Source organism: Manacus vitellinus, unplaced genomic scaffold (assembly GCF_001715985.3).
Source record: "Manacus vitellinus isolate BGI_N305 unplaced genomic scaffold, ASM171598v3 scaffold_17_pilon, whole genome shotgun sequence".
Classification (NCBI taxonomy): Eukaryota; Metazoa; Chordata; class Aves; order Passeriformes; family Pipridae; genus Manacus; species Manacus vitellinus.
Genome location: NW_021939256.1, coordinates 11889207 through 11912745, shown reverse-complemented (window position 1 = coordinate 11912745; position 23539 = coordinate 11889207). Strand labels below are relative to the sequence as shown.

Genomic DNA, 23539 nt, shown 5'->3' with positions numbered 1-23539 from the left:
AAAATTACCAGGCTGCAAAGAGAGTTCTCCTAAGTAACATGTGACAGGACCAGAGGAAATGGCCTCAAGCTGCACCAGGGGAGGTTTAGACTGGATATTAGGAAAAATGGCTTCACTGAAAGGCTGGTCAGGCGTTGGAACAGGCTGTCAGGGAAATAGTGGAGTCACTATCCCTCGAAGTGTTCAAAACACGTGTAGATGCGGCACTGAAGGGCCACGGGTTAGTGGTGGGCTCGGCAGTGCTGGGCTAATGGTTGGACTCAGCCGGGAAGGGGCGGCCTATGGTTCGAACCCCTGGCCCGGCACCTCATCACCCAGGATGGTACCTGGGTTGGTTGTCTGGGCAAGATGGGCAGCAGAAGGATAAGGTGATACAGGAAGAGGAGGAGCAGCCCAAGGAGAGGGAAGAGGCCCCGTGCCCCGCCAGGCCCTTCAGGGCGCATCGTTCCCAGCCGTGGATCTGCAGTGGGGAAGGCGGCGGTGGGGCTTTCCAAGCCGCAGTGCCAAGCTCTGCATTTCTGGCGAAAGCGGGGAAGGGAAGGCAGGGGAGGGGAGGCTTTCACATCCTCAAACCCCAGGGAAACATCTGCTGCTGCTGGCGCCGCAGCGCCATCCAAAATCATCCCGTCACTGAGATAAATTACTTAATCCCAATCCATCACCGCTCCAGGGGCAGCTCTTTTGAAACAACCAGGCCTGTGGCAGTGCGGAGTGCACCCGACCAGAGACATAAGGAACTGGCCTTCTACTCCTGGCAGTTGTTCCTAAAAAAAAGCAACCAAGGAAGTTGCCACTGCAGAGCCAAAGAACTTCACTGATCCAGTCACTGTCATGAGCACCTACAGCTCTGCTGCTCCATCTACATTGCGCTTCTGCAAGAGAGCAATTGAAGTGTCTGGAATCCCAAGACACTTGCATGTTCCTGTGGCATACGAGTATTTAATGCGTAGTTTTTTGAAGGAGGGGGGGAGACGCAAGGAATTTTCTGGGAAGTAAATAAAGTCTGACAGGAAAACGTCACTTTATTGAAAGATTTGGTATGTTGTTACTGTGCCAGAGAGGGAAACTAGCTGTTTCTTGTCAAAGAAGAAAAAAGACTGCTCCACAGAAATCCTAAAACAAAGTAAAAGGCAGACATCTAGCAAAGAGGACTAGCTCGGACACGTGATCAGTTCATCCATGTGCTTCTTTAAAAGCACAGATCACTTCAGAATGTTGACAGCAGAAGTAATTCAGCCTTCCTTGGCAAATTTACTTCCCAGGATAAACTGGACAGAATCCCTGTAAACAAAATCTAACGTAAAGTTTAAATTGCGTTTCACTCTACAAAATGAATGCAACAAAAAATGAGTCATCCTTGCAATGTCTTCCATCCTATGCTTTACCTGGTTCCCATGTCTTTACCTCTCCTGTCATCTCTTTCTAAAGCTTTCCAGGAGGAGGTAAGAAGGTATGGAGGAAAAAGTCAATCTGCAACACTGAATGTAATTTCTAGTGTAAAATTGATTATATTTGGTATGGAGATTACAGAGTATCAGTAAATATAGAAACCAGTATGGCATTTTAAAGGCTTGTTACTGACAGAAGTCAAATTTTGAAAGTTTCATTTCACTCAGATGAATGTACAACTGTGATAGAAAGCAGGATGTATCAGATGGAGTTCTGTGTCTTCAGAGTGTTGGCTTAGCCTTACACTGCCCATACGGCAAATAAAATATCCTCAGCTGTCACTTTTTACACAGTTTAGTTCTTGTGATCTATATATGAAACCAACCTTGATAAAGAAGGAAGGTGTGTTTATTTATTTCTTTATTCTGCTCCATCAACAAACTACTCAAAAAAAAAGACCCACCATGATTCTGCATTACAGAACACATCTTTTTATTACTATAAACCTGTACTGTAATAAATTTTAGGCTTATTTCTAATTTTGTATTAATCAGCAGCAAGTTAGGATTTCAGAGAAATTACATCTGTGTGAGACTAACATAAATGAAGGAATTATCAGACTCTCTGCCCCAATTTCTCCTGACAAGGCCATAAAATAAAGGACCCCATAGTCTGAATTAAGCTGTCCAAATAAACATAGTTTGATTTTTCTGAAGAGCCAGACCTTTGCAGTTGGCACTGAATTCATTCGGAGAGGACCTTTATAAATCAGACTGCTTTTGTTTAGAGTTCTAGATGCGTACTGTCAACCTTGGAATCAGGAAATGAGTGCTGCTTATTCTGAGCTGAGACATTAATGGACTAGTCTACTGATAGAACAACTGGCAAAGCTCTGGAGGTAAGTGAGCTGCATGGAAAACTCTGATGTTAATGTGTTTTACTTATTCCAAGTAATAATTGTAAGTTTTATGGATTTGCATTTGTCTGTGCTTGTATTTGATACATTTTTTGTGTTAAATCTGTGCTTCAATTTAATTCGTTTGTGATTTCTATAGCAACAGAATAGTTTATTTTAAAATTCTTCAATGAAAACACCATGTAATTGCCAGTGAAATTGAAAACTTCTTCATTTTGTCTCTGCTAAATGAATCAGTAATTTTTAGTGCCATTGCAAGTTGCTATGTGTGTCCCTTGAAGGACTGGGTTACAGTGGTACTCATGAACCATGTTTCACCCCAGGAGACATTTCATTGTGAGGTGTTTTCCATCATTACCGAGAAACAGAAAAATTCTGTGCATTCAATGGCTCTGTTCTTTTTGTACCATACTTGATAAATCTCTTTTCAGGAAAGAATTCAGTACTTAAATGACTGCCATGCTTTTCTATGCACTGATATTCTGGAGAATGACCTCTAGTTTTACAGCAATTTGTTAGCTGGAACTTCAGAAACTTGAAGAAACAGGGGCAAGTTGCATCTTTTAAGTTTACTGCCACAGAAGGATGATAGAAGAGAATGACTATTTTCTGATGGACCTGAAAGGCCAACAAGTGCCTTTGAAAAGTCTGCCTTACCCGTTGAACCAGTTCACAAGATGATCACTAACAGCATCCAAGGGTGTTAAGGAAGATGTACATGCCTGTTGCGAGGGGTCTTGAGAGCAGTCATGGCTTTTCCAGCTTTGAAGAGAAAAACAGTAATTCTTTCCCTAAATTTTATCTACTCACCTCTCCTGTAGGGGTGAATTACCCTTTATTCCCACACCAGGATGTTATACCCTTAATAGGTCCCTGCTCAGGTTCTGTGAGTCCAATAGCAGATGCTGAACAGCAGCCCAGTGTTGGAAGAGCTATTGAATCCCTGGTAGACTACAGTGATATGAAACCTCACCAGTGGTCCCCACAGGAGGCCTCCAGGAGGAAACCAGCCAGAACAGATAGTGGGAGTCAGGACATGATTCAGAGGTAAAGCAAATTACTATTTTTATTTCTTAAACACCAAAGAAATTGGTGATGCTTGACAAATAAATAAAATGAGTTTCTGAACTCCATTCTCCAGGGTCCTAAAGGAACAAGTTTATAAAACATATTTGCCCTCGATATTTGAACTGGATATAAAAACTGCAGTAGTGTTTATATGTTTCATTGTCCCTGCTGTAGCAAAGAAGTACTAGTCAGCAAATTCCAATGGGAATTCAAATGCTAAAAAAGAAAAAAATCTTTGAAGGTAATTAATGTTTTTTAAAAATCTATTTATGTAAATTGTGAAGCTACATACCATAGTTCTAATGAGCACCTACTTTTCTACAAACCAAAATAATAAGTCAATCCAGAGTTGGGAAATCCCCTGGATATTTCTGTGCCTCTTTGTATTCCTGACAACTTGCAGTGCAGCACATTTAAAGACCTATTCCAGTGCCTAGCTGATCAGAGAACAGAAGTTCTTCAGGACTGCCATCACATGTTAGTCAAAGTACATATTACTCTCTTATTTTATATCAATGTCTTACACATTGAGTCTGGTTGAGTCTGATCATTTCATATTGATTACAGCATCAAAATGGAAATTTACCACTTATAACATGAAGCAAAATTGGGTTGATGGTTTCAGAATTGTCTTATAAAAATTGTGGAAAGCAGAAATATCTGCCCAGGGCTTCTAAAGATAGACATAATCAGCAATAAGCAATATAATTGAAGTCAATTTCAGTGATTTTCATAGAGAGATGCTCATTACAGCTAGAACAAAATTTTATGGTGTTTCATACTATGTGCTCATAGATGAGAGGAAACATTTCTTAGAACATGGTAAAGAAATGTAAATAAGCTCCTTGTTCCATTTTATTATGCAGTAGTGCAGTTACTTACTGCACAGTTAGAGATGCTTTATATGTATTACTGTCACCAAAAAAATCTCTAAGTGTCGTAAATTCAGACAGTGGTTTTGGTTCCTTGTTTCTGTCTTCAAACTTTGCATTTTAAATTTCATTATGTTTTCTGCAGTCATATAACAGAACCCTAAAGAACCTAAGAAACCACAAAGAATAAAAAATAGGCTACATGATTTGTCTTTTTTTTTTCTTGCCCATCCCATGTAATTTTCACTCTTATTTCTCAGTTACTGTATTCTTCATTAACATATGAAATTAGACCTCAGACATCAGTCAGAACTGTTCAGTTGTTTTTTTCTGCAAAAGTGAAGGGGAAAGAATATTTGAGATATGCAGTTCTATCTGACCATTAAGTATTCCAATGCAGATAAAAGCAGACCGAGACAGAGATATACTCTGTCAGATAGGGACACATCTGAAATGAACACAGACAAAATCTGAAACTGGATGTCATCAAGTCAGTAATCCAGGTTACAGCCAAGAAAGTGGTCTGAAATGGAGAGTAGTTCCAGAAAACAGATAGAAACTGTCTGTTGGCTTTCTGGTGACTTTTTTTTTTTTTATAAAGTTCACTATTAGAGTGAAATGCTGACTCCACTCAAACTGTCAGAAAAAGTCAAATTTAACCCTTGGACAAACCTTGAAACAGGCATAGTCCAGTATAAATTTCTTAAGGACAGTTGTGTAAGTGTTCTTCCAAACATAGTATGCATTTACTGGTTTTCCTGTGATGCTGAGATATTAACTACAAATGAGTAAATATAGATATAAAAAGTAGATTAGTTTTTAGCTACTATTTTTAATGAGACTGCATAAATGAATTCCAGATTTTAGCTACATAATTCAGGGCCCAACTACCAACCTGCAGGCACTTCATGTGATGTAAGTTGCTAATCTTTCTAGATGTAAGTCCCAAGCCATTCCACAGCTAAGTTGTTTGGGGAAGTTGTGCTGAAAGAGAGATCAGTCAGGCATTTTGCAAGCAAATTCTACAGTCACTTTCTCCACTGTGTCTAGGATGAATGTAAAAAAAGGAGACAGAAGCAGTCTTTGATACGGATGAGCTGCGGTTTATAAAACATCTGCAGCAGACAGGAGCTTCTCTGTTGTGAGAAGATGTAGTGCTATGGCTTTGGCAGTCAACAACTTTGAACTTCCCTAGCAGGCACTTGCACCTGCTGAGAAAAGCAAACTCAGGGAAACTCTGTAACAGCAAAGCAAATGCAAGAAACTGACAATGAAGGTCGTTCTAAGACTGGAGAATCATAACCTGCCAGAGAAAGAGACAGCTGAAGAACTATCCTTCATGTATTCTGAGTATAGGGAATGTGCTCAATGCTAGAAGACAAGGTCTTGACAGTGTTTGCCTGTAGAGTCCCCTTCTCTCACTCATATGACAACTGAATTTTCTAATCTTTTCTCTGTGGTCTAAAGTTTTCTTTACAGTGTTTGAGAGGACCACAGAATTTAACTATGCAGGTATATTTGTAGCTGGGAACCTGGTGACAAAGCCCCCATATCCAATTTGCAATGGGGATTGCAGAATGAACCAGGTTGTTTGACAAGTCTGATAAGGAGCAGAGATGACTTCTTACCCCTGCTGGAAGCTAACATCTATTTTTCCAGGCCATGAGGCAGCTGAGTTGCTCAGGCAAATCCAGTGGACATGTGTGTTACTGGGCACAGTCAGGCATACAGTGGGAGAGACAGGTACCTCTGCAGGGTGGAAGAAAAATGCTATAGGTAGATAGAAAATCCTTTCATGGTTTCTTGAATTTTACTCTTTCAAAGAAATATAGACATGGACGGTGAGAGTCGCTTGCAGGGAGAGACCAAGAGAGAAATTCAGACCTGATGTTAAGTTGCCCTGTGTTATGAAGAACTGAATGAGAGAAGTATTACAGTAAGAGAAGTAGTTCATTTTTAAAGAAAACATGCTTACGAAATTTACTGAAGTTCCAGTATCTGAGGAGATTGAAAGGTAAGATTCTCCCTGATGAACTGGTTCATTTAGCATACATGCCAACCTAATTATTTACCACAGTATTTTACCAAATTCACATGAGCACTGCATCATTCCAAGAGCAAAACCTTGACCTATCTTTTAGGACCGCATAAATATTCTATCAGAATGTTCTGTCTGGTGAGAAAAAAGTGATTGATCTATTTTGTCTTTAACAGTGTAAGCTGAAGCTCTTGAACCTGTCATATCCCTTTGTATATGTACAACGTCCCTGGATTGTTTCTACCTTCTACATATTTTATTAGCCCAAGCAGTCCCTCTCTCATTTTCTGAAATGAGTTGTAGATGTTTCCTTGGATTGTGGGTGTCTCCAGCCTTTTACCAGTAAACTAGAAATCAGAATCTATTATCTCCTCTTTTTAAGAATATCCCAATCTGATTATGAGCATAGCCAAAAGGAGATAGATGACACATTTCTATCTTATTTCCATTTTTTTGCCTTCACATATGTAGTAGAGCTGTCATTTGTTGTGTCCTGCAAGTTCAGCAGATGATTGTTTTCATCTTGGGACATGCCAAGCACACTGGGCAGTTCACCTCTGTGGGTTTTTTTTTCTTGTGGACCATTTTAATAAATAATTAGAATTTTGGAGCATGCAGTATATTGTTCAGCTGCCTCCACCATCTGTCTTATGAATAATGTACATATTTTTGGTTTCATTTCTATCCGAACAGTGGTTGTGCTGGTGCAGTATATTTTGAAGACATTGACAATGCCAGTGTAGACTTAATCCCACTTAACCACGTGCAAACTTCAAAGTCTTGCTGTACAAGCACTGCACAGCATGTTTTGTTTATTAGCATGATTTTGATACTGCCTCTTGAGTTCTTGCTACTTGGAGAAGGGGGAAAAAACAGTTAAAAATCTGATCTTGATGAAAGGAATGGAAAAATTCTTTTTAATAACTTGAATGAAGTCTGTTAACACAAGAAGCACCACGGGGTTTCAGATTCGGGGCTGAACTTTGAGAGTCCTTTTTAATAATTGGGTCAATAGTAAATGGCCTACAGTGGTAACTCCCTCAAGTGGTCAGTTTAGGTCTGTAAAAATCTAAAGGACCATCCAGAATAGATATATAAAAATACTCAAGGAAACTAATACAAAATGACCAGAGAGATGTCTACTGAGATGACGGCATAACAGATTTTATCCATCTACTTGTCTCACAGTAAGCTGAAATGCAGCCTGTTTTGATTAAGTATGAATTTGTCATAGAACATTAAGGCTTGATTATTTATTGTATCACATTAATGTTATAGCTTCAGGAAAGACCACCCTCATGCTTTTCAACAGAAATGTTGATTTGGGGGGGGGGGTTGTCATCCAGGAATTGCTCTGTGGTCCAAGTGACCCTGCCATCCATCTTATACAGAATTGTCATAAGGAGTTGACATTAATTGATCATCAGACCAAAAGCTACCCCTGGTGTGCCCATCCTGGGAAGTAAAAGCTGCCTGTGGTAACACCAGTGCAATATACTGTCATGGTATAATGAACTCTTCATGATCAGTAGGCTCTGACCTAGGCTGGGATGGAAATCAGAGTATCTCTCCTGCTGTTAATCTTGCTAGACTAATTGCACAACCAAATTTTAGGAACTCAGCAGGCACCTTTCCATTTTTCTGAATTGAGAAAGGTTCCATGTGAAGCTAGCTTGTGCACATCTGCTGGATCATACCCCAAAACACCTGACTCGTGATTCCTGGTGATGCTGAGACTACCTAACACAGACATTCCTGTGAATGCCCAGCAGCAGGAAGTAGATTTGTGTTACATTCAAGGTTCAACTGAGTAGGACATGGAAGAGAAGGTTCTGAGTGTAGTATGCACCAGGAATTTCTGCTGATACCATTCTGAATAGAGTCCTTACTTCCAAAAAAATTATGTTTATTTTCAAACTATGCCATACTTTCATACTTTGGATGCTTTCTGTTCTTTAGTATTAATGGAGAAGTCTGTTGCGTAGAAATACCTGTGCCATTGTTTGATGGGTAGTATGACTTGAATATTGCCATGTTAAAAGTGTATGACTTTTAACTTTAGTCACTAGATGGCCTTTGAGTGTGCAAAAGCTCCCTGAATGCTATTAGGAACACCATACTTTTAGTTAGATGATGAACTTCAAAATTTGAAGGTTTTCACTTTAAGCCTTTCCTAAACCTATCTTTAGTAGCTTGAGCTGATATTAAGCATTAATTTAAAAACTTTTGAGTAAGCAAAATGAAAAAGGTAACAGCTTAATGGTAAGAATTAAAAACAATAAAACAAAAGAGGAAAGAGACTTTCTGTTTACCTAATCAGAATTTTTCTTTGCATCAGTCTCTCCTGTGTGTCCTTGGAGTGGTCTTACACAATTCACTGTTGTGAAGAAACTACAGAAGGGATATTTCACTTGGAAAGCAGAGGGACAAAAACTGTAAAAATATTGCCCTCTCTGTTGTGAAGATGCAATGCTGGCTCTTATTTGCTTATGTCAGAGTATGTGCTAAATATTTCTTGTTGTGAGCTGCCTTGTAAGTAACTGGAATTTAGGAACTTTGCCTTAGGTCTGTTCATTTATGTTTCTTACATGGCATTCAAGGTGAATGTGTATCCATCAAATGCTGTCACACACGTGGGAAACAGTCCATCATTCTTCAGACAGCCTTATTACAGCAGTAGGTTCACAGGCAAAGTAAGGCGCTCAGCATTGTAAGGTGGTCAAATTTGACCCCATGTTACTGCAGCCAAGCCTATTAATGCCAAGCTTTTATGACATAATGCCCGGTTCCAGTAGTTTTATTTCACCTTCTGCACAAGTCATCTGGTTTCTCATAACCTGCATCTAATTTTTCTGCTTGAATTAAAACATAAAATAGTATAAAATGATTACGCAGAAATGAATGTGCTTTAAAAGTAGAGCACATAGAGAATACAACATAGTGCTGAGCAGAGGTCTGAGTTGTAGTGAAATTACAGAGCTGCTAACCCTTAGTTCTGCTACGTTGTATTGCTGTTGCTGTGGAGCTTTGAAGAAAAGAAGCTGATGTGTACACTCTGCTGCCGGCAGACATCCTGTCTGGAACTATTTGCAGCATATGGTACTGTGGTGGATTCAAGCAACTGGTTCTGTATTACCTTCTCTCGTATGCTACATCTCATTTTTCTGGTTTTTAGTGAATGAGGCTATAGGTTTCATTGATTTCTGGCAACCAGCAAGATCTCTGAGAGTTAAAAGATTCTAACATGTCAAAGCTGTGAAAAAACTCAATTCCACCTGGAAAATTCTATCAAGTGTTTCATATTTGTTCCCTGTCTATGACTTTCAGACATCAAGGTTGCTATGATTCTGAGCAAAAGAAAGAAGAAAATCAGAAGGCATGAAACTGTTGCCTATAATTTGTTTTTCCCACTTTTTGTGTTTGTCAGTAGTTCTGGAAGGAGGTGAAAAAATATAAGGCTGCTAAACTCCCACCAAAATTCTTGAAAAGTTAGGTTTATGTTTTGAATTTAGAAGCCTAAATATGGTTTGTAAATGTAAAGTATAAAAACCTCTTTGTAGATAAGTCACTTTCACTCTCATGGACCAACAGCTGCCCTTCCTGCCTGTAGCCCTCGGGCAGCAGTATTGGTGCTCAGGCATTACTCCGGAGTGAGACACTGTTCTTCCCCAGACCATGCAAGAAAGTGGTTGCCAACATTCAAATTATTAGCAAAACTGCAAGTAGCTAAGAGTCATCTGTCATGTAACTGCAGAGACAAACAGGAAGAGTGGTGAACCTGGGCATGTTTTGTATGTTAGCCTTGCACCCACCCTCTCTTCCTTTTGGCAGAACAGGAAACCATCTTCTGTTTTTCTTCTTTTTTCTTAAGGAATTAGAAAAAAGATAGAAGTCTTGACTTATACTGTAGATCAGCCTAAAAGCACCTAATATAAGATCTTCACAGTAATGTTGTGAAGAGCTGCTGTGCATATATCCAGCACTCTAGATAATATTCTGAAGTCCTTTACCATGCAATTTGGAAGTTTTACAGATGGAAATCCAGGTGCAGTGTGATAAATTGGTTTACAAAATCCCATTCGGGATCTGTAGCACAGTTAGGAATGAGAATTCAAATAACTTGAGCCAAAGTCTCTGCTGTTTTTTAACTGAACTCCAATCTTGAAGCTTTTGAAATTGTACTTTGCTGAAACTTGGTTTTAAATAATATTAATTAGCACAGAATGATGGCCATAGTTCTTAAAAGTTAGGCTGAGATGTAAGTGAAGACATGGGAATCTTAGTCATGTTTTATTCAGTTTTTCTCAGTGGTTCAGACATGGAATAGCTGTGATAGCCTTCAGCATGCATAAAAAGCCATGCCATAGGTGTTGTGATTCATCTAGAAGTGCTTAATTTATGAATCTGAACTTATTAATTACAATTATGTTTGTGAAGTGGTAGCAGTCTAGGATGATCAGTGGGAATTTCCCTAAGTGAGCTGTGGCTTTTCAGGTCAGATGCTTCATCTTTGCACTTGACCGAAAATCCTGGATCATAATTCAGTTCTTCTCATTCTCTTCCAGGCTTACATTAAAACCTGTCTTAGGGGAAAGGCATTAGTGACATAATCGCTTGAAGTCTGTTCCAGCCCTGGAATGTAGCATCTTTCTTAATATCCATGTTTTGTATATGCACTCTTGAATTTGTTTTAAAATTAACATGTTCCTCTCTTTCATCCTTGGTTATGTTGCAATGTATGCCTAAAAGCTGGAATCTTCTGTCATTTCTTTGCCAAGAAATCAGGGTTTTTGTAAAGAGGCAGTCAAAAAATTAGGAAGTTGTTGTGAAAGAGCACTCTGAAAATCTCTTTCTGATGCAGTCCTTTTTCACCAACAGATCTCCAAAAATCTTTTCTAAAACTTACAATCTCATTGTAAAGAGTGTAATCACTTTTACACTTTTGAGATTACACTTCTGGACTTTTAAGAGTATGATCTCATTTTACAGAGTTTTCATTGAGTGGACTACATTTTCAGAACACGGGTGTTGCAGGCTTGAATCTCATCTTTTTATGCTGCTAAATAACGAGCTTGCAAACTGAATGCATTGACGCTTTTTTGTATTTTCATCATATGTTGCTTTTTTTACATTTACTAAACAACAATTGTCCAGTGGCTCAAATGTCTTTTGCCGTATTTTGAAATTTACCGATATTTTGTGCATGTTTTCTTTTTCTTGTTTGTTTTTTCCTACTTTCTCTACTTGTCTGCCAACTTTAACCTCCCTTATATTTGCTTTCTTGTCTTTCAAACTCATGAAGTGTAAATTTGATTGGAATCAGTGAGTTAAAGGTACCTGCTTAGCATGATTTCCTGAACAGGGACAGGATTGAGTATCTGTTCATATATTTTGCAAAACTGCAACCTTTGTGATTTCTTTTACAAGATTTTAAACTCTGAATTGATTGTGTCTGTTTTCCTTGGTTATTTTTATTTTGTTTCTTACTGGTTTGATTATTAAGTATTTACTTATAATATTTATTTAATTGTGGAAGATGAATACTGCATTTGGTTTTGTATGTCACATAACTAACCATATACTAGGTAGATAAGCAACTGAGTGCTAACAAGTATGTTTCGTGCAGGCAGACAGGCTTTCAAAAATAGCTCAGCAACCACACATGAAAACCAGAATTCTGAAAGAGTGCACGTTGATCGCTAAGCTCCTGTGAAAACCTGGCCACAAACACCACAGTCTGATCTCCTGCGTGTAGCTGCTGCTCCAACCCAAATGGGTATCAAGGAAGAGCAGGACAGTCCAAATTCTGGAGAAACACTGTATTTTCATCTCCCTTGGGTAAGTTATACAGGGGAGGAAACTTTGCATCACAGCTACAGTGACTTCCAGGAAGACTGACTGATAAATCCTTTGGGCACTTTTGAGAGGTTCCGTGTTATTAAAAAGTGAAAATAAGTAATGACCCAATTAATTTTCCTGTTACTAACAACTACTTTGAAAAATTCTCTTTCTTATTCAGAAGTGTATTTTGAACTTAATAATTTTGCAAATCATAGAGAAAGTGCTTTTGCTGCCTCATATGTATTTCCAACAGAATCATCTACAGTTCTTTTTTACTTTAAAATATTTTTTACTTTAAAATCTTTGTATATATATACATATATACATATAATTTTGTATAATTCCCCTCCACTCTGAGCCACCAGCTTTTTTTCTTTGTTGACCTCTTCTCCAAGCAGCTGCTGAAACAAGGTTATGCTCTATGTGGTATTTTAGTTCTGCAGGTGTTTTAAGGGTCAATGGAAAAAAAGCCTCCCACGCTGGTGATGGGGATTTCCTCTGTAGTATTCATGGGCAGGGCTCTGGTATGTTAGGCGTAAATAATTCCTCTCCTTGGTATGGTTAGAGCTCACTTACACCTTTAGTGAGCTGGCTGTACTTATTGCAGTAATAGTGTAGCACACTTAGTGCATTCCAGCATGTGCAGCGATGGTTCATATCAATCAAGTGTTATGTCTGAGTTGTGCTTTCCTCTTTTATACTATAGCACAACAACTTCGGGGCTTTCACTGTGGTACTTATTGGAACCTGCTTCTTGAAATTTGACAAAAGCAGGACAGTGATTATGTTTTCTTGTTCTAGATTAAAAGCCTTTGTCTCCGCAATTAAATAAAAAAATCTGGCAGTCATTAACTTTTTAAAACTTGGTACTCGTAATTCCTCAGCTCTCATAATCCACAGTAGAGGGCAGTGCTTACACAATGCATGTGCATTCTCACTAAGTGTTAATTACTTGGCAGCACCTTTGAAACATCAACTAATGCATTGCCAGAACACTGGTAAATAGGTTACAATACTGGTTTTTGAAAGATATCAACAGATGAGGCTGAAGTGACCTGTTCAGGCCCACAGAGATTGTCTGTGTCAGAGAGAGGATGGGATCTGACCAAAAGCATTTGATTGAAATGGGAACTTAATACATACGGTTTCTAGGAAGATAAAGTCGTGTTTCAAGTCCTGCAGTTCTTGCACTCCCCTTTAATCATGGTTTCTCAAGCACATTGAGCAAAATGCTACTATCACATCAGTATATCTGTAGTGACTTTGATCATATTTCTTCAGTGTAGTCATTTTCCAATTGACTGTGTGCATGCATCCCTTATAATTTCAAGTTATCATAAAAACCTCACAGGCACAATTAGCTGGGAAGAGGACCCTGTGGTGCCTTGCACCTTGCACAGTCATTTAGATGGGCTGCCTAAGAGCTTTCTCACAATGTATCTTTTCTTCAGAAAATGATAGCTTGTCCAGCATGGACGCCTTTTTAGTTGTATTCCAGTTTGACTCATTAGTGAGCTTGAGGCAGGGCGCAGGGGTGTGCTGACATATCCTACTCTGACATTTTTCAAATGAGATTTTATTGCTGGCTTGAAATGCTTTACTGTTTCTGAAAATTATTATCCCATACTAAAAATGGGGGGCTGAAAAAGTTGAAAGCAGAATAAAACAGTTTGAAATTGTAGAAACAAAATCAGGTCAACAAGATTCAAAATTTTTCTAGGGAGTTGCCATTTTGATGGTTTTATTCTTTTAGAAACCCCAAATCCATTTATAAGTACCCATTCCCTATCCTGTGTTGATGGCTGAGGGAGAAGGATATGAAATGCAACTCATAATGTACTGCTCAAAAATCCTGTCAGTCCCATTCTCTGCATGAAGCACTTTGACTTTACAAATATTCTTAGGTATAGTCTTTCCCAACACAAGAGAGTGTATGCATTGAGTTTCCTGAAAAAGGATCATGTCTGAGGCATTTTTATCACAGATTATTCTGTTTAGCAAGTAGGATCATGGAGATAAATAGGATCAAGAAGGGCCACAAACATGTGGCATGTCAGTCTTCCTGAAAGGAAATTTAAGGTGGAAGACAGTTACAAGTCTTATGTACTGAAAATGAGATCTGAGAGGCCTATTTTATAATTACAGTAACAAGAAAAGCTAGTTAATAACTTAATATAGTGATTTAGTTCTATGATATTTATACAGGAATGTTTATAAGAAAGTGTAAGATGTCAGGAACTCTTTCCTTGGAAGTGCAAGGTAAGAATCTACTGTATTCCTTTCACCTGACAGAATTTTTGCACAAAGGACTTGGATACCTCCATTGCTCAAGCTGAAGTGCTAGATCCAAGGGTGAGGGAATCGATTTTGCTCCCTGAAATACAGCTGACTTGGAATTTGCATGGCAAACCTAGGCATCCAATAACCTAGAGGCACCCTAGGCCATCACTACCAGATGCAGCTTCAGAAAAATATGTATCTCCTGCAAATCCTGTGCTATAGGGGATTATCTCAGATACCTTAAGGCATCTCAAATAGCTCTAAATATCAGTATGGAGGGCCAACTAAATTAAGTTCACACTGCTTTTCCTGAACATTACCAGGAAATAAAAGTCTTCAAAGACATCCCAAGATGGTTAGGCTGGACCTCAAATCCTGTGTTCAAGATTTGGACCCTCACTCCAAGAAGCAGTGCTGAGATGCTGGAGTATGTCCAGAGAAGGGCAATGGAACTGCTGAAGGGTCTGGAGCACAAGTCTTTTGAGGAACAGCTAAAGGGAGCTGAGTTGGGGTTGTTTAGCCTGGAGAAAATGAGCTTCAGGGAGGATCTTATCTGGCTGCCTGAAAACCAGATGAGGGGCAGTTGGGCTCGGTCCCTTCTGCCAGGTAAAAAACAATAGGACAAGAGAAAATGGTCTCAAGTTGCACCAGAGGAGATTTAGATCGGATATTAGGAAAAAATTCTACATGGGAAGGGTTGTCAAGCGCTGGAACAGGCTGGCTGAGTCACCATCCCAGGAGATATTTGAAGAACGTGTAGATGTGGCACTGAGGGACATGGTTTGGTGTTGGACTTGGCAGTGCTGGGTTAACAATTGGTCTCGGTGACCTTAGAGGTCTTTTCAGCTCTTTGTGATTCTATGCCTCTATGGGCATACAAAACAGAGGCACACCAAAGCAGAGGCACTCAGAATCACTACAGTCCAATTGAAAATCTTAGTGCTTACACAGATTCAACTGTCAACACTATATGTTTCTCACTGTCAGGATTAAGAGCTGCTAGGACGATAACAAGGAAGTGCATGAACAAGAGAGATGTCATGGTTAGAGAAAGAAAGCTTGATGACGACAGCATAACCACAGAGGAGTTTTATGTCTTGCCCAGTGGTAGCTTGGCACTTAGTTGTTTTCTTTAGCAGCAGCAATATGGTTTAGCAGCTCATCAGAGAAAGCACACAAGAGCTAGACAGCATGATCGAAAAAAACAAAAACCCAGGGGAGTATTTTTTGAACCTCAGTTTCTTCTGCCTTGTCACCTACATAACCGCAGCACATTTTTGCATCTTTTTTGCATGTTCCCAGGAGAGCAGCTGCTTTACTTTAGTGTAAGCATACTTATTTTCCTGGTACTTTTGTCTTCTCCATGCCCACCTCTCTTCTCTTTTAGATCTACATCCATCCCATGTATTATCAATGTACCAACTTCTGTCAACTGCTTCTAACAGACAGTCTACAACAAATCTTCATCTTGTATCATCTCTCAGACTGACTTTTGGGTCGTTTGGACATTTCTGATGCTTTTGTCTTCTCTTCTATTTTTGCAAGTTTTAAAGGTGAGAAGTTTTTATCAAACAGATGCCTCACAGTGTATTCTAATATCTCCACAGTTGTACAGTTATTACGTTTGTTAACTTCAAATAGGCTTATAAAATATTGCAAGTTAATATGGGGCTTCTTGTTGTGATTTGCTTCTCTTCTATGTGACATCCACACAATTTCAAGGAAGTCAGTGGGATTCCAGGACATGGGAGAGATGTATCTTGGGATGTATCCCATCACCAGTGTAAAAAAACTGTTTTCAGAGTCTGACTGATTCCTTCAAGGTGGTATCAGGTATGTTTTCAGGTTTGGATGGATGCACGTGCTTATACTCACAGCCACCCAGTATCCATTGTGTCCCTTGGTGGGATCCTGATATGCAGAATAAATTTCTTACAGAGTCACCTAATCTGCACATAACCTATAACAATTGTCTGTTTTGACACGAAAAAGCAAACTTGGATGCAAGTAATTTTGACCAATTCTGAAAATATGTTCTACTATTGCACTAGATTTTGAAGCCTACTTGTTGTGCCTCTGTGGCTGCTGTCAAGACAGACAGTAGATTTGTTAGGTGCTCAGCCAAATAATTGGTGATTCCCTATAGGCAACAACTCACCAAGTGCTGCAGAACTTCTGTACTGATTCTACAAAGCCATCTTCTCTGGAGGGTCATATACTGGAGCATGGATGGCCCAGGGAGCGTAGCAGTGTATGAATGTATGGGTTAGTGCAAGGCTACTCCAAAATAAGACAAAGACCTAGATGGTGCTTTTGCTAACTATGGTTACAGAGACTACAACATATACCCCAATGCTCCCATGGCAAACGTAGTTCACCCACAGTCCTTTGTTATAATCCTGGTTAGTAGATACAGCATTTTGTCACTACCTCTGCTATTCTGGGGAGGAATTTCAGAGCCAAGTTTCCTAGTACTCAAGTCAAAGATACACAAAGTCTGATAAACTGCATCACTCACATGCCCATTTTTGCATCCTATGCTGAACTTAGTTGCAGAGAAGTAGCTGATCAACTGTATGAAACTAATAGCACTTTATAATCAAAGGAACTGTTTATTTTTACCCAGAGTACAGGGGAACTAAAAAAATACCTCAGAAATTATTTTAAAGGAGGCGCTGTTATCATTTATACAGTGTGAAGACCCACAAGGGACTAACGGAGACAAGGTGTATAATGCCAAATATTTAGTCAATTCGGTGGATGCAACAACCTGTCATGAGCCTTTATCTCCATGTGTATGGGCAATCTGTGTCTGTATACTTCAACAGTGTCCTATCTTTAGCTGTCAATATAGAACAATATTGATGATACTCTCTGAATAACTTTGAGCTGCAAAAAAAGTACCATATTGGGAATTTATATTTTTTTATTTCTAATATTCATGGATTATTTGTCTGAATTCATATTAGTACCTATTTTTTTCTTTAATTTTGTCCATCTTCACTTCATCTTGCAGTAGTTGTTATCAAAATTTTCTGTTATGCTACCTCAAATAAGTAGAATTTTTTTATTCCATCTCTTTAAGGAACTCTGCTTTTCATTTTCACACTAAAACTTAGCATTAGAATTAACAAAAGGTTTTAGTTTTCCAAGATGTGGCACTTACTGTCTCAGTCCACTGGTGCACTCGAACTAGAATTTAAGTAGATATCTCTTAGCAGTGTTGTTAATATTACATCTTAATAAATTCTAGGGGAAATTTAGAGAACTGTAGAATAATTTGGAAAACCATTTGTGGTTTAGCTTATGAGAAATCACACCTGTTGGCATAAAGCCTGCTATCTAAATTCCATACTGAAGGTGGAAACTAAATATGAGCTAAATCTGTATTACATTTTTAAAGTATATTTTCTTACTTTTTGTGGTCTCTGCAAACCCTGTGACTCCATTTCTTATTTATGATTGAATGTTGCTTGTGATCATGAATATCATACAGATATTAAACCTAAACTAATTGGAAAAAAAAAAGTCTCTAAAGAAATCACTTTCACCATGTCTAACCAGAGATTTTCAGCTAGATCATCATAAAGTCGTTTCCCTGACCTTAAAGAAGCTATGCCAGTTGATACATTCTAAGGACTAAGGATTATATTATGGAGAGGTTTTACCCCATCCATCTTTGATAAACACTAACCATTTTAGAACTGACCCATAAGTTATATTTCAAGCCTCTAGTCATTTAATTTACCCTTTCTCCACCCCCACCCCCCTTTAACTGTTTCCTTTAGCACTCCAACTATCCCTGGATACACTGGCAAGGTTCATTGATCAGCAACTCACCCGGGAAATTCTAATCTTCCATCAACAACCCCATCAGTAATTGCACGAATGCATGGGTAGGTATGAGGTATATTTCTCAGCTTGTTCAAAAAGATTACAGGAAAATCATAATTGTATTTATTTAGTTAAAGAACAATTAAATGTTAAGTATGAAATTCTATCGGTTTAAAAAATACAGAACAGTTGGGATTGGATCCCACCATATTATTGTGATGCTAATCTGAAATCCTTTTGAAGTTTTAGAATTTTTCTGGATCATAAGTATGCGTTAGGAAGGTGACTTTTTTGGTTTTATATATAACTAATCTCTGTGTTTTCGAAGAGGGTAATGAATGTCAAAGTCCCAAAAGAAAACTGTGAAGTTTCTAAACTGGTGTTGGCAGACTTATGAAATGGGTATTTTCTATACAAAAATAGTTGTTAAAAATCAGTGGTTTTACTTAAAGGGCAGTGAGAGGCAAAATCGTGCCATGCCACCACACTGATGCAGCCCAGGATCCTGTGACTACAAAATCATTGCAGCTCCCCATGACTACTATGGTTGCCTCATGAAGTCAATTAGTAATATTTATTCTCTCTTGCTCTTCTGTACAAGGCTTTTTAAAACTATGAGCTAGTATAAATACTTAGATGTTGGTTTCAAAAGATCTAGACACATCAGAACAACTGAAAAATTCATTTCCTGTTGTTAATACAAAGAGCTTCTGACACTGCCAGAGGACCAAGCTAGCCTTTCTTCCAATGGCTTTGGAACAACTTAGTAACTATTTGTTTTTCCTCTCTCCTTTATGATTTTGTGCTTATACTGTGTTTTCTTGTTATCTGTAATGATCTAGGATATGGCGACACTATCCCAAGTTTCCACATTTTCCTGAGAAATTTATCTTCTAATAAACTGTTTCATTGGCCTTAGGATTCTGTTCACAACACATCACACTCTTTTTCAGCACTGCCAGTGAAAAGTATCCAGAAAAGTCTTGAGGAGATTTAGGGAGCTTCATGGTTTTTAAAAAATTCACCTTGTCAAGTGTTTCATCATTGTGATGAATGCACTGATTTCCATTTTGCTGCCCTCCATGCCCATCCAGGTCACCTCTGCTCTTTTTCTCTTGTGATTAAACTTGGAAAATAGGCAGTCATCTGTAGTCAAGGGTTGTTGTTGACAGGGAATGAAAAGATGCGACTAAGTCCTGAGTCTCTGTAGGCTAATAAAGCTGTACTCATACCAGCCTGATGCAACACTAATTTGCTTGTAAATGTCACAGGCAAATAAAAAGGCAAAGGCATCTTAGCAAAGATTATTGACAGACTTCAGATAGGTACCAGATTTCAAAAGCAAAAAGACAGGTGCCACTGTGATCTAAGGAAAACACATCAGTTACTTTCTTTTACTTTACACAGATGTTACTGTGGGTGTAATTAATAGTGGATGAATTTTCTTCATTTTTAACAGATATCAAGAACAGGGTTCTTGTTCTGTGCTAATTAATACTTTCCACAAGCATGACAGAATCTCGCGACTTTCATATCCAGAGGTTGTAGAGCAGCTTTTACCACCCTCTTCCTGAGCTGTATTGTACATTCCCCTGAGTAGGCAGTATCCCTGGTTGCAAAATTTTAACAGATCTATTTTACTTTCTCTGGTCCTACTTGTGGAGTAAATTAGTGTTAAAAATCACTGAGTTAAGATGGAAGGTTCTAGTCCTCTATGAAACTGCTATGTAAACCTATGAGGGATGCTGAGAACCTCCCCTCAACTTTAGTTAGTGATGCCCATAAAAGAGAGAAGCTTAACATTTGATTCTTTCCCTTTGTAAAATAAATTATAAAAAATCCTACTGATTTCAGTAATCCCAGGTCAAGCTAGACTGTAGTGGAGAGGTGAAGAGAAGGGAGATTATTCCTGGAATTTGGAGTCAGACTACCCCACTTCACCTCCATGTGCTTTTCATGTAGGGCATGGTCTCATTCTAACTGTTTTTAAAATGGTGGCCCCTTTTTTTCTTTCTTTGATCATTCTTAAGCCATGATTGTAATAACTTCTCAGAAAGTAGCAAGTGATTGCATGTGGCGGATATTTTATAGCTGCTTTATTCGACATGTCTACAACATATGGTCAGTCTGCTGAAGACAGTTACGAGTATCAGAGGGAATCTCTTGTCTGTTGCTAACATGGTCTAATAAATGTTCCTGTCAAAAGTATCAGCAATATCAGATACAGCAGGCAGCATGCAACCACTTCTGCACTGTGTTTCTACTGCATGATGCTCCTACAGTATGTGGGGTAAAATCGTGCACAACGGTGTGAAGCATTTGGAAGTCAACAAGACTGTATAGGATATGAAACGGTAGAAATATGATTTTTTCATCTTTGAACATGAATAGCATTTTTATATGTCACGCTTTATTGATATATTTTTATTGTATTTTTATATCCAGGTAATCCCAAGGTGAAGTCAGAAAATTAGGTTTCAAAATCCTTTTGTGCAATTAAATTCTGGCAGGTTTGTTTAGCTTTTGCATAGGAAGGAATGTTTTATATGTTTTTTTGTTTTGTGTTTAAAAGGACTGACCAGTGGTTCACAGAAATACAAATCCAATTGCACCTCAAGTTGTATGGAAACTCATTGGCTTCACTCATTGGTTAATGTAAGATAGTGCTAGATTTAATTTGATTTTTGAGAGAAAGGTTGTGCCCTTTCAGCAAGTAGCATTGAAGATTTCAAAAGGTATCTTTAGGTAAAAAAGAAATTTTTGGGGGGGAGAGTGAATGAACATAAAACTCTGTGGTCAGTTCTGTGTTGACTATGAGAACTGGGCATTCAAAGCAGGCATGCAATGATGCCCAAAAAAGTATCTTTAGAAGGCTTGAAAGTCAAATCTGCATCATGATCTCCGGGCATCACTGGATGATGTGCTTCTGTGCTTGAAAGCATTCAGCATGCTCATGGCAGTCCTGCGTAGATACTGTGCAGGTTAGTTGTGAGACAACTGTGTGTATCTGTGTGTGTGTGTGTGTGTTTTCAAGAAGTGCTGAAAAGAAGTGAGAGGCAGAGCACACTCTGTTACAGCTGCTCTCACAGCTTCTTCCATATATCCAGAAAGGAAAATTTAAAACTTTTAGGAAGATTTACCACCACTGTTCATAAGATGGCTGATTCTAACACTATGGAATATTACAAATTGTTAATTCTCTGAGACCAATGGACATAAGTGTTTATGAAGAAAGCAGTGAGAGGGGAAAAGAGAGAATGTTTAGTAATATGGGGACACGCTTTAGAAGGTTTTTTTTCCCTGTTTTTTTCTGACTGCAGATATATAGCAAAACGTGGAGGCTTGTCTCAGTATAAGCACCAAGGACTTTTTTCTCAAATGTTTGCTCCAGTTGGTCCTCAGAATTCTTTCAACAAGGCAGAACAAGAAACCTTTACAATTTAGAATGTGTCAGTCCTTTTCACCTGGGTAACTGAGAGCCTCAGTGACTGACAGTGGGAAGGAGGGAAATGTGTGAAGATGTGTGGACATTGTAAATACGGAACAAAAATGAAATAACATAGAAGTGAGTGTTTGTGGTTATTCTTAGTGCATTATTCTCATATTTATGACTTACTAACATAGACAGATAAAACCACATTAAAAACATGAGTCGTAAGTCAAAGGCTTGAAGCTGGTCCTCTGTACTGGATTGCCTTTTTGAATATGGTTGAAAATAATACCATAGCTGTTCCATCCATTGACATAAACATTTTGTGTACACACACGCACATGTGGACACACATATGTGAATGTATTATTAACTATGAAGTCATTACAGATCAACAAACCTTCTCATCAGCTGTCCTAAGTGTGCCTTGCAAAGATGATTAAATGTCACAGAGTGAGATTTTAACCTTTGCCTGTACTGGCTTTGTGTGTTGTAGTGAATGAAAAGAACCAGGTTATGTTCTCTGGTTTGGAGGCTAATTAAGACTGTGTGCCTTGCATCCATGGTTAAATTCTTTTATGCTTAATCTGAAAACAGTTAAATAGGGAAGATGAAGGACCAGTGCCTAAGCAATTGTCTTGGCACTGTTTTATTTTCTGATATTGGTGTACATAACATGAGGAAGGAGCATCCCTGAGAAAGAGAAGATCAGATGCAAATTTATAGGTCAGGAAGTTCTACTTTGCTCCAGGAGCCAAAATAGTCCAAATAGTTTATTCTAATTCGGACAGCCTTGCAGCTTCCTCAGAAGTTTCTGTCCTGAGGTCTCTGGTATTATCCAAGTAATCTATATTTCTGCTCTGCTACCTCTCCTGCTTGCTTTTCTCCAGTACAGCTTCTCCAGGTTTTTGAGGTAGATATACGCGTAACAACTTTGTAAGAAATAGCTTTCCCATAGCCACTGAAGAGCTTTCTGTGAAGGATTATAAAGTGCACCAACGGCGAAACGCCTTTTCAAGAGCAGACTGAAGACTCGCTGGAAATACTGAAAGGTAGGGAACATAAATCACAGAGCCAAAAGACAGAAAATCCGCAGAAAGAACTAACATCCCTTAACAAAGGGATTAGATCCTCAGCAACAATAACAGGAACTGAGCATCCAAATCCCTGACATTGCTGTGCAAATATCAGAGGATATACAAACCCCTAGGGAATGTGAGATGGCAGCTAAGCAAGACACTAGGGTATACCATTTCTCCCAATAAGACTGTAGCAGATTGTTTATCCTGAAGTGCGGCAGAAAGATTCCAATTCTTGAAATGTCTGACCTATACAGAAACTTCTATACTTCTAACTTTCTATATTTTCATCATGCAAAAATCACCAGTCCCAGATTTTTTAAAAGAGATGCTGTCATCTGGTTAGTGTCTTTGTATGCATTAAATTTAAACCTTACATGTATCATCATCATCATCATCATCATCATCATGGCTAGGCTTCGCGAACGAAGATTTGGGAAGGGCACTACCCATGCTTGTTACAAGAGCGTTGGTGACTAAAAAGGCCAATACAAGATAGACACGTCCAGTTGCAAAAGGCACAGCAGAAAGATTCCTTAGGAGATATATTCTGCAAGGCACGATTCTTTCCGCGTTGTCTTTTCTCCTCAAGAGTGATCCTGCGTGCTTTCTCAAAAGCATCAGCAGCGTTATAGATGGTGTGTCTCCAGACCTCCCGATTGGAGGCCAGAGTAGACCAGTTATGTTGATCAATATGGCCAAGGCTGAGATGTTGTTTCAGGGAGTCCTTGTATCTTTTCTTCAGGGCTCCTCTCTTGCGGCAGCCGGTGGCAAGTTCACCATAAAGCAAGA

At 38.8% G+C, this 23539-nt stretch overlaps 1 protein-coding gene across 1 annotated transcript; it reads left to right on the top strand.

The window, feature by feature from the left end:
- Positions 1–1394: 1394 nt before the first annotated feature.
- SPATA48 (spermatogenesis associated 48) lies at positions 1395–21682 on the top strand. The gene is given in 7 exon segments (XM_029958903.1): positions 1395–1450; positions 2931–2983; positions 2986–3279; positions 3282–3327; positions 6977–7084; positions 18193–18300; positions 21559–21682. Coding segments are annotated over 7 exon segments (789 nt in total).
- Positions 21683–23539: the final 1857 nt, after the last annotated feature.